The sequence below is a fragment of the Mixophyes fleayi genome, chromosome 12 (genome assembly GCF_038048845.1).
Source record: "Mixophyes fleayi isolate aMixFle1 chromosome 12, aMixFle1.hap1, whole genome shotgun sequence".
NCBI lineage: Eukaryota > Metazoa > Chordata > Amphibia > Anura > Limnodynastidae > Mixophyes > Mixophyes fleayi.
This window is the reverse complement of record NC_134413.1, coordinates 43,701,162-43,715,741: the sequence shown is the minus strand read 5'-3', so window position 1 is coordinate 43,715,741 and position 14,580 is coordinate 43,701,162. Positions and strand designations below refer to the sequence as shown.

Below are 14,580 nucleotides of genomic sequence, written 5' to 3'. Positions count from 1 at the left end.
CCCTTCACTGGAGATAAGGGGCCTGGCCCAAACCTTGAAAAACAGCCCCAAACCTTCACCAAACTTCAGAATTGGCATCATGCAGCCAATATTCTCCCGGCATCCGCCAAACCCAGACTTGCCCATCTGACTGCCAAACAGAGAAGCTTGATTCGTCACTCCACAGAACACGTTTCCACTGCTCCACAGTCCAGTGTCAGTTTCCTTTACAGCACTCCATCTGATGCTTGGCATTGGTCTTGGTGATGTGAGGCTTGCATGCAGGTGCTAGGTCACGGAAACCCATTCCATTAAGCTCCTGCCGCACAGTTTTTGTGCTTACATTAACGCCCGTTGAAGTTCAAAACTCTTCAGCTATGGAATCAGCAGAGCATTGGCGACTTTTATGCACCATGCGCCTTAGCAGGCGTTGACCCCGCTCTGTGATTTTATGTGGTCTGCTGCTTTGTGGCTGAGTTGCTGTTGTTCCTAAAAGCGTCCACTTTCTAATAATATCACTTACAGTTGACCGTGGAATATTCAGCAGGGATGAAATTTCACTAACCGTCTTATTGCAAAGGGGGCATCCTACCACAGTACCACGCTTGAAGTCACTGAGCTCTTCAGAACAATCCATTTTGCATCACAAATGTTTTCAAACGGGGACTGCATGGCTAATTGCTTGATTTTATACACCTCTGGCAACGGGTCTCATTGAAACACTTCAGTCCATAATTAACAGGTGTGGCCAAATACTTTTGTCCATATAGTGTATAAAGGAAAGTGCCCCTATGGCCACAGTTCCGTCAGCAACCCGGGTCAGAGGATAGAAACATTTTGATAATTTTTTGGGGGTATAATACCTATACCATTTATATTATTCTTGGTGATATCGAACTAGTAACTATTCCCTCTCTGATCTCCTCAAAACAAGATTCGTTAGGAGGTGGTCCAAGGTCCCACTCCCATTCCCCTTCGTGTCAACCTCGAGAGTCAAGAGAGCAGATTGTAAGTCATAGAGATCAGACCTTTTCCTGTTAGGGTCTTCAAGCACATTGTTTCAAATGGGGTTATATCTCTTAAGGCCTCTGTAGGGGGAAGGGAGGTGAGGAAAAGCCTACTTTGAAAGAACTCAAATAGCAGAGGTCTGAGTGAGTGAAATTTCTGTTGAATATCATCAAGAGAGGCCCAGATATTTTGTACTTTAAAATCATAAATACATTTTATTCTGGACAGCATCCAGTGTTTAAATTGTGTAAGAGGTAGAGGAGTCCTGGGGGGGAATATTGGTTACCATATACTGGAGTAATTGAGGGAAATTGTTGTGAAAAGTTTTATAATGGGAATTTATTGTGTCCCATATTGAAAAGTGCAAACAATTTGGGATCAAATAAGTTAAATAAACAGTGACAAAAGGTGAAGTACTGAAGGGGTAGGACTAAGTTATTAAACAGTGCAAGCAAAAGGAAGAATCTATGTTACCTGGACCACATATTCAATGCTGGAGAACTGTGGCAGGAGTTCTGCTGGTTGGTTCATTTCAGAGATGCCGGCATATGTGGGAGGAAACTGAAAAAAAAAGCATTAGTGACGTGGATGTGTGGCCAACCTTTAAAAATGCAGAAGTATTTGAACTAAATATTGAAAGATAGTATCTGACGACATTAATTTTAAAGGAAATGTAAAGTATAGCTAGCGAACCTGGATGTGGTCTATTCAAAATGTAAATTTGGGCTGCGCTACTCACTACCTCCATTATTGCTAGTGATGTATATTCACAACTTATATAAATGGTCACTGAGTACTGTCATAGCACTTTGCTTTATTGTATTGCAACACACATAATAAATTAACATTAACATTACTAACCACTGTGGACTATAGATAGCTTACTCATTATGCAATTAAGTATCTTAAACAATATCTGCAGACTCATTATAGATTGAAAATCAATTGAAATTAGAGTGAGAATCATCATTGGTAAAAATTAATCAAAACTTCCCACTGTTTCCAATGTCAATATACTCTCTTGCGTTCTTACTTGGGTTCATGTGCATTGTGTGGCAATTTTTGCAATGCTTTTTGCTCAATTCAATGTCTTTCACGCTATTTACCAAACACACAACAAACACATTTGCGTTTGACGTTTTAAATACAAATCAAACTCCAGTGGGTATGAGGGCTAAGAGCTAATCTGTTTCTGAATCTTCTCTTAGCGGTTTTGATTTAGTGTTACAGGAGCAGAGCTGTCACTTGCTCGGTTTATCTAATTAATTTGGCTATTGCCCTTATTATTGTGTCATTGTGGGAACTTCTCTCACCTGATTTCGCTGGTAACAGAAGTTGCAAGCCCAGAGCTTTGCCCGATAATCCACTTGACTGCAAATCAAGCACAATCACATAAGAAGAAACAATTTTAATTACAACGGCTATTAAACCTAAAACACCAATTGATCCAATATGAAAAGGTATTATTTAACATAGAAAAATATTACTCACTTACTTACTTACTTACTATTATTCATGTATGTGTGTGTTTATTATATCTAACTAGAAAAAATAATCATCACAGACTAGTCCAGCACAATAAATACAGTGTTTAGGCAAAACATAGAATACCAAGTTTTAGTATTTTGTATAAAATTAAATGCGGTACTGTAAATATTCAGATAAGTTTATACAAATTTCCTAAACTCAATAATAGAGTCCTTTATCAATTCAACATCAAACTGTATTGCCTTAACTTCAACTAACACACATCTCCAGAGACACTATGGTGCGTATCTGCTGAACCACGAGGGTCTCGGGAATTGGACCTTGTCGTTGTACTAATTTGTTGGGGGTACTAGGGGAAAATTTATCTAGGGTGGGGTTCTCCCTTAACTGAATTTAAAAGTCCACTAAACCTAATATAAAACCAGTTGCTCTATCCTGACAGGAGAGAACATGTTTAAGATTGCCTGCAATCTTGATATCTACCTCCCTGCTAGCAGTTCCATCAGTCATCTGTCATTTCAGGTAATCATTGTGTTTAGTTCTAAAAGTTAAACTTAAAATTTCACAAGTGTGAACATTGTTACTAGCCATTGTTACTAGCCAATTCATAACAATTTCCATTTAGGGTTAAAGGTCCTTTACATGATATGTCTTTACTGCACCAATGTTTTTATGTATATAGATTGAAAGTTCTGATCTTTATTATCAAATTCACACTGATATTATAGTTTACTTGAATAGCCTAGATCATACAACCGTTGAGTGGAATTGTGACAATCAAGGTCCAACCTAGTAGAAAGACAAGCCAGAAATAGAATTTCATTCACATTACAAGACCAGACACACCACGTTGTGTATGGTAGGAATGTGGGAAGGGATAGGTCTGCTCACTTCTGACTAGTCACCAGCACAATTCCCTACAATAATCAATCCTTCTGTGTCTGCTGTGTTTGAGAAGCTTCTGGCTTCTAACATGACAACCTGCTGCAGATAAGTGAAAGAGAGCACGGATGACTTTAGTTAGGTAGAAAGACTACAGTTATTTTATGTGTTAGTAATAAGCAGCTCAGTATACATAGACAGTGACATAATTAATGTCAATTAGTAGCTTTGGCTATTAATAAGAAGGATTGCAGTTATAATTATTATTGCAAAAGTCATGGATGGAAAAATAATAATTAGCTTATCATATTTTAACATAATATACATTTTCAGGGATTATGTTTCTTACATATGTAATGCTCCATAGGTATGCACACAAGGTGAGCCTGGTGTGCCCAGGCACTCCCTAATACACAGCTGAATTTTCGGCACCATGGCTGCTTTACGATTCGGAGCTACTGGCATGCCTGGCTGCACAGCTCTTAACAGGTTCCAATGTGGAACTGAAGATGTCTGGTGTTTGCCGATTCCAGATGTAAAGCAGAGCTGCCTACGGGTTGCGTACCATTTGTTGCCGCTGAACCTGCCGACACTAAAATGTCAACAGTCAGAATGTTGACAGGTTCAGTGTATCTACATGGTTAAAATGGCGATATTGTGACTGTCAACAGGCACATTAAACAGCAGTGGTCTGACATGTATTCAGAGGGCATAGAGACCCACCTGCAGAAAAGAGAAAATCTTCACCATCCCAGTGCTGTTTAGAGAGTATATGTAGCGATCATTCAAATATAGGTAGGGAGTGTAAATTATAAAATGTAAAATTGGTTCTGTAACATATAATGGCATAAAAATAGAAATTATATAAATGATGAATTGTCTTAAGGCGACCGCAAAAGATCAGACAGCTTGACATGAGTGAAAGGATCAATCTTCCAACCAGATTAACCATCACGCCAGCTAAAGAACCAAACGATTTTGATTGGGAATTATGATCAGTTTGGGGCCACAAACTCTGCAAAAAAAAAAAAGTATCAACTATATACTTTACTTCAACTTGACTCACAAAAACCACTCGCATAACATATATGTCATCTATGTAGATATAGGGAGGATTTCCCTACCAGAAAGTCAGCATGTATAAGCAGGGAGAACAATATAGGTGGATTTAGTCCTGGGTACTTCCTTTATACAGCCATCATGCAATCCTAGTCAGCAGGGAGCCACCGGAATCGCCAACATGCTTTAACTTCTGAATTTCAAGTATTTTTTTAAGGCGTAGATGAAATCCATAACAATATCCGTCTTTTAAACTGTCTAGCAACCAATGATCTGTCGCTACGAAAAAGTTGCCACAAAAAGGTCTTAAACTTTATCCTTGCAAGGATATATCTATATCTATAATTATATACACACACACACACATATACACGTGTGTAATGTGATTGTTTTTTTTTTACTTATTTTAATATATATGTAATAAAAGGTAAAGCTCAAGATATTTTTCTATTTTTTTCTGTTTGGGGAGAGTGTCCTAGAGAATAAAGTGTTACAATATAAGAAGCTTTGGAGTGAGCACACTTTACAAGGGGGATCATCTCAATCACCATCATGTGGTCTCCCTGTATGGAGTGATATCTAAACCTTTTGAAAATAATTCAACACCTGCTTTAAAATGTATTTTTGTTTTGTACCTTTTATGCTCTTTGAGTGGAGGATACCTTAATTATTAATTTATTACACTACATGGTTTTCCTGTTCTTTTAAGTCCCTATTTAGAAATTGGTTCCTCATCAACTAACGTTTATTCTGGAGATACATATCAAGGTAAAGAAGTATGGTCTGAGGATTTCTATTGTCCACTTACATACATATACAACCTTTTTCTCATTTGATATTTTTGGACTTAGTGGGGTCTATATACTTATTAGGCTGATTACATTGGAGTGCTATAACTGCAACTTTAGTTGCTTATTCTATAACAGCACATAACAGTTAGAAAACTGTTCAAGTTCATTCACACCTATCCACATGGCTCTAACTAATTCTCATTCATTAATGCGCACTATAAGTACAATAGATTGTATGGGTAAAACTGCAACACATGAGAAAAGCATGGAAAACACATCACTAAAACATGTCTAAAGTGCACATTAATATACATGTGTTTTGCCAGTTAATCCTAAAACATGTATACGGAATGTTACTCTCTTGATAACATTCTCAGACTAGGTTAAAGGAGATGTGAAAGCTAAGTGGGAGCTTAGAAGACAAGGGGGTATATTTACTAAGCTGCGGGTTTGAAAAAGTGGGGATGTTGCCTATAGCAACCAATCAGATTCTAGCTTTCATTTATTTAGTACTTTCTACAAAATGACAGCTAGAATCTGATGGGTTGCTATAGGCAACATCCCCACTTTTTCAAACCCGCAGCTTAGTAAATCTAGCCCAAGGACTTGATGTGTACAGGCCTCACTCACAAAATGCGCTTCCTAGATTGTATATTAAAAGTGTAGACTTTTGTTGTAAGAAAGGATTCAGGGCATCAAGCAAGATACATAACCTGGTAAAAAGTAATTACAGAAAATAGTTTGTTAATTGTTTCAGAGGATAAATTCATGCATTGAATGAGTTTGTTTTAATAACTTGGTGAAAAATCAGTTCAACAACCATAAAAAGGTCCATCGTCATTTTCAGGAGCAGGGCCAGGCCCTTAGTTTGGTAGAAAGAACGTATATAGATCTACAACTGACAGCCACTACAGAGTTTCAAAGTGCGTTGAAATGTTCAGCTTTGACACCATGGGTGTTGCTACCTAACTTGGCATAATGGATCCAGAACATCAGGAACACTTACCACAGAGGATTAAGAACAGCCCTGCATGTAGTTCTGCTACACAGGACAGGTTCATACTGTATAGGAGGCAGATCTGGCCTCTCTTTTAATGGAGTGAAGAGGGAGGCTACTGGGACCACCATTCTTGTGGCCTCCAAGCGGCTTGATGGCCACACATTCCAGCTGAAACGGACACCATCTCTGTCTTCATTGTGCTGAATAAACTCCAGAAAGGTTGTCATGGTCAGATGTTCACACGCAACCTAAAACAAATAGATACAAAAGGCAATAACTTTTGATTAAAAGTTTAGTAGAATATATATAAAGATGAATAAAAATGCACTGTACAGTCATATAGTTTTATTTGTAGCCAATTCATTATTACACGTCTTTATGAAAGTGACAATTAAACGTAGAAACAAGTAGGAGCCTACATATATCAAATACTTTCATCTTTTGCTCCGAATGTCATTTGAAGTTTAATAATTGGATGAATGTGGTAATCAATATTTTGTGTACACTAATATCAGTTGCAATGCGATTAGTACGCAATCGAATAATTATTATTGCAGATAACACCATGCAAGTAATTTAATATATTTAATTTCGTTAATATAAAATATAAAGTGGTAAAGAGGCTAAATAATGTTTCCAACATCTGAATTACATCGTCTGGTATCATTCTGTTCGCAATTGCATGAGAACGTCCCCGGTAATATTTATGTAGCGTTCCCATTTTGCGAATGCTAGTTATAAATAATATCACTTTTTCAAACACTAAAAAGCCAGGGATAATAAAAACCAGTTTATACAGGTCTAGAGGTGGGAAACTGAAGAAGGGTAGTTGGCAGTTTCAAGAAACAATGACCAGAGGAATCCACCAATGCCACGTTGAGTTCCTGGGAGGTCATAACCTGGCAACCTATGAATGAAGACCTTAATACTATAACTGTGTATCTCTGTGATGTCACTGCTTTTTACAATTGTACAGTATATAAATTGTTCACTTCTGGCTTTGGAAACCAGAGCGTTCTCATAGAAGCTTGTGCTAGTGCTAGCAGGCATTCTATTTACAAATAAAACTTATGTGCTCTGAAACCACAGCGTTCACATCGGAGACTCTTTATTTTAAACGATAGTTACAGACTTAACATGCCTTTATTAAATTAAAGAGCATTTAAAGAACCATGACAAGTAAAATTATTTTTTCCCCAAATCCCACCATCATAAAGTACATATCCCTGACTGAGCACCTTCTTCTGAGTAGCTCTGCTAGTTAACACATCATCCCATACAGCTGTAAACCATTTTCAGCTAGTGAGATGAGCAAGTAAGTTAATGCCAATGATGAATAACATGAAATGCCCATCCCTCTGACAGCCAGGCCAGCAGCAGCCTCAGAATTAGTGACAGCAAGATTCAGGTTTAGTGACAGACACGGAAGCAGCAGCATCAGGGCTCAGTGACAGCCAGGCCAGCAGCAAGATTGGGGTTTAGTGCAGCCAGGAAGCGGGATCGGGTTTAGCGACAGTCAGGAAGCAGGATTGAGTTCAGTTGGGCCGAGCTCTACAGAAGGAGATATATTGTTAGATTGTAAGCTTGCGAGCAGGGCCTTCTCACCTCTTTGTCTGTTTTACCCAGTTTGTTTATTAGTTTATTACGTTTGTCCCCAATTGTAAAGCGCTACGGAATATGTTGGCGCTATATAAATAAATGATGATGATGATGATATGTACGGGCAGACACCCAAGTCTTCTTTAAAAAAGTGGCCCGAGGACCTCTGTTGAATGCTGGAGACGTTCCAACTCAATATGGAGTTATATGCATGTCTGGTGGGAATGCCCAAAAATAAAATTATTCTGAATTGAGGTAGTCAGAATCACTAAAATTATTGCAAACTATGAGGTTCCTATGGACCCTGTTTTTTTACTTCTAAACTTGTTTAAAACTCCCATCAGCAAATACAAGAAATCACCTAAGCAACGCCACAAAGGCAGTAATTCCAATACGATGGAAATGTTCCAGTCCTCCGTCACTTAAGGATTTGTATGCCCGGATACATTATTATATGACTATGGACGATATAATTACTTCTGCGAATGACAAATCATTGGCATTTATAGCCACATGGCTTCAATGATTAGAGTTGAAAGATACAGATTGCTACAAAGAATATATGTTTGAGACAGGCTCCAGACGTTTATTATCCGGTTTCTCCTTTGCATACTTTCAATAAAAACAGTTTAAACAAAAAAATATAATGTATGGTAAGCACTTACAGAGAATGTGCCCATATAATTAACAATCACCTATTACAGTTTTGAATGCTGGTTTCAAAGGCATAAGTGTAAAACTCACCACAAAGCACAACCTACTATAATAAGTAGCACAAGCTCTAATCATTAATTTCGATTTCATGTGTTTCCCCATTACACTGCTTATTAGACCCTCAGTTTAATAGCTCACCTTACTAAAATGCATAAATGTTTCAGAACATCAAGCCTGCCTTTATGATAAAAAATAAAAACAAAAGAGCATACTTTTTAAAATACATTTGTTTACACGTACAAATAAGCATACCTAATCAAAGCTTTGATTTCCATCACCTCTGAGGTGGTGTATGTTTCAAATCACTTTCCTCAGCTAAAAATCAGGAACTCCTTCAATCATGATTTATCTATCCCCTTACCAGAACATTGAAACCCAACCGACAAAATAAAAATCTGAAAAGTGCAAATGACTGCAGTGTGGAGAACAGGGGTGATGGCTCAAGCACAACTGTCAGTTTACCATCCAGCACAATATAAAACCAATAAAGTCATTTCCACCAGTGTTGGACGCAAAGGGATAGGGAGAAATGCTTCAAAAGAGGACCAAAGAAGACTATGGAGCATTCGGTCTAAAATCAGCCATGCTGGAACAGAACAGAGATGTTTTGGAAAGGTTGTGCCACAAACTGCAGGGTCTATCTCCATTCTGCCATGCGCAGAGCATGCATTCAATCAAACTCACACTGACCGATATCATAGACGGGTTGCGGATAAACAAATATATTGATCAAGTGCAGGGTTAGGCAGGTTGGAATACGGGTCTGCGTAAACTGAAACAGACCGGCACAGGTCTCTACAGATCCTTGAAACATTTGCTCAATCCGCAATTCATGTAGTTTTGCAATCCAAATGAATGCATGGTTTATTAAAAAAAAAAAAAAAAAAAAAAAAAACAGGTACGCAGTCTACAAATTCGACAATTGTGGGTGTTCTGCATAGATAGCATTAACAGAGACATCTTTAAAATAGCTGAACAAATTGAAATATACCACATGCAGGAATAGAAGGAGAAGAAAAAAAAAAATATGCAATTTAAAGTATAAGATTGGATGAACTTCAATAGGTCAGAATATTTCTTTGCACATGAATGAATGCAGTAGTTGCTTATTGTCCATTGTCAAATGTATATTTTTTTTCTTATTATTCTGCAAGAAGAAGGCGTTACAATAGTAAGAGTCTGCAGGCAACAGTGTAGCATAGTGGTGGTTCCTTCCAAGTTTGGGGCTGCATTTCAGCAAATGGAGTTGGGGATTTGGTCAGGAATAGTTGTGTCCTCAATGCTGAGAGATACAGGCAGGAACGTATCCATCATGCAAGACCATCAGGAAGGTGTCTGGTGGCTCCAAATTTATTCTGCAGCAGGACAACAACCCCAAACATTCAGTCAATGTCATTAAGAACTATCTTCAGCGTAAAGAACAGTGGCAGATCCAGGGGGGGGGGGGTGTTTTAAACACAATCAGAGCAGCGGGACAGCACATTATCACTGCCGAATGGACATGCACATACTGTGCAGCCGCCGGCAGCCTTAGACGTTAGAAAGGGGGCGGGGCCTAAATCCATCCCCCCCCCCCCCCCCCATATCGCCCAGGGTAGAAAAAAAATTCTAGATCCGCCCCTGGTAAAGAAGAACAAGGAGTCCTGGAAGTGTTGTATGTTCTCCCCGTATTTGCATGGGTTTCCTCCAGGCACTGCAGTTTCCTTCCATAATCCAAAAACATACCAGTAGGTTAATTGGCTGCTATCAAATTGACCCTAGTCTGTGTGTATATGTTAGGAAATTTAGACTGTAAGCTCTATTGGGGCATGGACTGATGTGAGTAAGTTCTCTGTACAACGCTGCGGAATTAGTGGCGTTATATAAATAAATGATGATGATAATATGGCCCCCACCGAGCCCTGATCTTAACATCATCGAGTCCGTATGGAATTACATGAAGAGACAGAAGTATTTGAGCAAGCCTACATCCACAGATGATCTGTGGTTAGTTCTCCAAGATGTTTGGAACAACCTCCCTGCTGAGATTCTTCAAAAACTGTATGCAAGTGTACCTAGAAGAATTGATGCATTGATGCTGTTTTCGTTCATTGATAAAAATAAACTATTAACACTTCTACTGCTGGAAAGCATTATTACTTTGCAGCATTTTTTCCACACCTGCCTAAACCTTTGCACAGTATTTTATATATGTTAATTTACATAGCATAAGTGCCTATTTCAGTACCAGTTTCTGTCCTTGGGTGCACTTATGAGCAGACACAAAGCACAGAAAGGAGGAAAGTTCTGTTCACAACCTATATACTTACCAATAGTCAATCCCCTTTATTTAGTGAAGATAACCATTTTATTTTAATTAATAGTGACCATATTCATGTAAGGGCAACCAGCTGTATCTCTGTCAAATTTAGACATACACGTGTACACTATTAGTGAGGCTGAATGATGTACGATTACTGCATTTGCACAAGTATGTGGTCAACTGCATTTTCAGCCCATCCCAACTGACACCTGATAGATCCTGATCAGGTGTTGATCAGGTTCAGATTCTTTCTGGATCCATACACACAGTGATTTGCAGCCAAATGTTAAAACAACCTAGTTTTAAAATTTTAAATGCCCTATACAGTGGTGCACGCAGGGGGGGTTTCTGAGTCTTTAGAACCCCCCCCCCCCCCCCCCGCGCTAACTAAGTGGCCACTGTCCTATACAGCAGCCGCGGCGCTGTCAAAGAAGCGTCCACGGCGGTGCTGTATTGTATACAGCACCGCCGCAGACGCTTCTTAGACAGCGCCGCGGCTGCTGTATAGGACAACGCTGGCGAAACGGAGCTGCTGCGCATGCGCAGCAGCTCTCTCTCGGTTTTTTTTTTTGGGGGTCGGCGGGGAGAAACCCCCCCCCCCCCCGACAATCCTCCGTGCGCCCCTGCTATAACTAGCCATCAAAATCACAGAATACGGGGCACATTAAGGGTAATTTCATGCTGATGATAGGCGATTTGTAAGCAAGTTTTCTGCAGTGATTTTAATCTGCTCATCCCTAGCGACAGAGAGGCCTGGCACAAAGTGGGACAGATACAAGGAGATCAGGGACAAAAATACTCCAGTAGTATTTCTGTCCTGGGTTTCCCTGTATCTGTTTCCCACAGGCAGCTAAAAAAAATCTTGGGAACCATGTGTTGTGCACCACTGTTCCTCCCCAGGCCACAGATTACAGCAGAAATTATGGGGTCAATTCTGCATTTACTGTGTTTCAGTACAGTTTCATTTCAGAAACTGTTAAGCAATTTAAATTTCTCTAAGTAGAACTATTTTATTATAGGTACTATTTCTTGTCATATTAAATCATATTTAATAATGTTCTGTCTATGTGTTCTTAAAGGATTAACATTACTTCACACGGGAATTGTTTGGTTTACAGTAACTGATTAAATTGGGTTGTAATTACACTGTGAATGAGTCAGTGAGTAACTAAAGACTTCCCGAGAATGTAAAAAAATGTCAGTCAAGTAAATTTTAAAGGTGGCAAAGTTTTGTTATTAAAAGTGAGGGTAAAACAGATATTTCAGGGTTTTCCTAATTTTTAAACAGACTAGGGGGTAAATGTATCAACCTGAGAGTTTAACGGCGGGTTTGAAAATTGGAGATGTTGCCTATAGCAACCAATCAGATTCTACCTATCAGTTTGTAGAATGTACTAAATAAATGATAGCTAGAATCTGATTGGCTTTTCAAACCCGCCGGAAAACTCTCAGCTTGATACATTTACCCCTAGGTGGTTTTATTTTGATGAACACTTTCACGCCCCCCATTTTTTAAACATACCAAGGTGACATACAGAAGAAACTCTCTTATACAACAGTGCAGCAACTCAATCTTATTTAGCAGATACACTGGTAAGGATGCTATTCAAAAAGCTTATTCGCTGTCTTTAATAAATTACACTGATACTGTCTTTAAAGTGATTGTTCATAATTAATAACTTCAGATCAACTGCTAATTTGTGTTATACACTGTATATATACACACACACACACACTGAACAGCTACAATATCAAAACCACCTGCCTAATATTGTGTAGGTCCCCCTTGTGCCACCAAAACAGCTCTGACCCATTGAGGCATGGACTCCACAAGACATCTGAAGGTGTCCAGTGGTATCTGGCACCAAGATATTAGCAGCAAATCCTTTAAATCCTGTAAGCTGCAAGGTGTGCCCTCCATGTCTTGAACTTGCTTTTCCAGCACATCCCACAGATGGTCGATCAGATATAGATCTGGGAAATTTGGAGGCCAAGTTAACACCTTGAACTCTTTTTCATGTTCCTCAAACCATTCCTTAACAATTTTTGCAGTGTGGCAGGGCGCATTATCAAGATGAAAGAGGACCCTGCCATCAGGAAATACCGTTGTCATGAAGGGGTGTACTTGGTCTTTAACAATATTTTGGTAGGTGATATGTGTCAAAGTAACATCCACATGAATACCAGGACCCAAGCTTTCCCAGCAGAACATTGTCCAGAGCATCACACTTCCTCCGCCAGCTTGCTTTCTTCCCAAAGTGCATCCTTATGCCTTCTCTTCCCCAGTTAAATGACGCACATGCACCCGGCCGTCCACATGATGTAAAAGAAAATATGATTCATCAGACCATGCCACCTACTTTCATTGGTCCATGCTCCAGTTCACTTGACCATTGTAGACGCTTTCGGCATTGGACAGAGCACTCTGACAGGTCTACGAGTACGCAGCCCCATGCGCAGGAAGGTGAGATGCATTGTGAGTTCCGATACCTTTCTATCATAGCCAGCATTAACGTTTTCAGCAATTTGCGCTACAGTAGCTTTTTTGTGGCATTGGACCAGATGGGTAAATCTTCACTATCCACATGCATCAATAAGCCTTGGGTCGCCCATCACCCTGTCGCCAGTTCACCGGTTATCCTTCCTTGGACAACTTTTAGTAGGTACTAACCACTGCATGCCGAGAACAACCCAAAAAACCTGTCGTTTTGGAGATGCGCTGACCCAGTAGTCTAGCCATCACTAGGTAATACAGACAGACAGATAAGTAAAAAGGACCTGCTCGAAAGTTAATCAATGGTATTCACTTCACTTGTTGTGGCTAATCGGTGTATATAGCACTGATGCAATTTGCATGGGTGGTACACACTCATGCAAAAATGGATGAATGCCTCACAACATGAATGAAACACCCAAACCTACCACTTCTGGTTCTTACTCCAAACTTTATTTATTCATTAACAGCCATTTATATAGCGACTACATATAATACAGAGCATTACAGAGAGTATTTAATAATTCACTTTAGTACCTTTCCCCAGTGGACCTTATAATCTATATTCCTTGCCCCACAACCACACTATGGTTAATTTTGCTATTCCATCAGCCATAAAAATAAATTTTATAACTAAAGCTGGACATTCGTTTCTCGGACTGTGTTAGATGTGAATACACATGTATAGCGATACAAAGTTTAGGAGAACTAGTCAGTAACATTTAGGTTAAATATCTGGGGGTTGCACATAATATGTACATAAAATGGGAAGAATCATGTATTTTTTCTATTTTTAGTTTTCCTGTATATATTGCCCCCCAAAAACATATATTTATTCAAAATGCTGACAAAACAAATTCTCATATGTTCTAAAGAAAAAAATTGCTATGGTAAACTAAAAAGTTATTCTGGTTGATGGTGACACACTATGAAAACCATCTGAAAACCTCTCCAGTCTTCAAAAGGTTCAGAAAACTTCTTAAAGTAAAACAATCTACAATGTAAACATCAACAGAATAATGTTGTTGTGGAGTAGGTACACCAGTATAATTAACACCTAGCAACATCTCAGTTGTGCAATTTATAACTACCTGTACAATATTTAAAATTGTTCCCCTGGGTATGAGAACCTGGAGGGTATTTTGCATGCGTGCAATAACTGTAAACATGTACATATAGATTCATATCTCCTTTATATAGATTCACCCATCTCCTTTTATTATTTGCAATAACTTTTGAATATTTGCCATTAAAGATGACACTT

The 14,580-nt window shown here is 38.9% G+C and overlaps 1 protein-coding gene across 2 annotated transcripts in view; it reads right to left on the bottom strand.

The window, feature by feature from the left end:
- Window positions 1–14,580, bottom strand: part of SEC23A (SEC23 homolog A, COPII component) — a 72,775-nt gene that overhangs the window by 57,289 nt on the left and 906 nt on the right. For both annotated transcript variants that reach the window (XM_075192456.1, XM_075192454.1), the window contains exons 2-4: window positions 6,214–6,455; window positions 2,301–2,358; window positions 1,462–1,548 (exon numbers count right to left, since the gene is read on the bottom strand). In XM_075192456.1, the coding sequence (XP_075048557.1) occupies window positions 1,462–1,548; window positions 2,301–2,358; window positions 6,214–6,434 (366 nt within the window). In that variant the 5' untranslated portion in view covers window positions 6,435–6,455. The remainder of the gene's footprint in view (window positions 1–1,461; window positions 1,549–2,300; window positions 2,359–6,213; window positions 6,456–14,580) is intronic.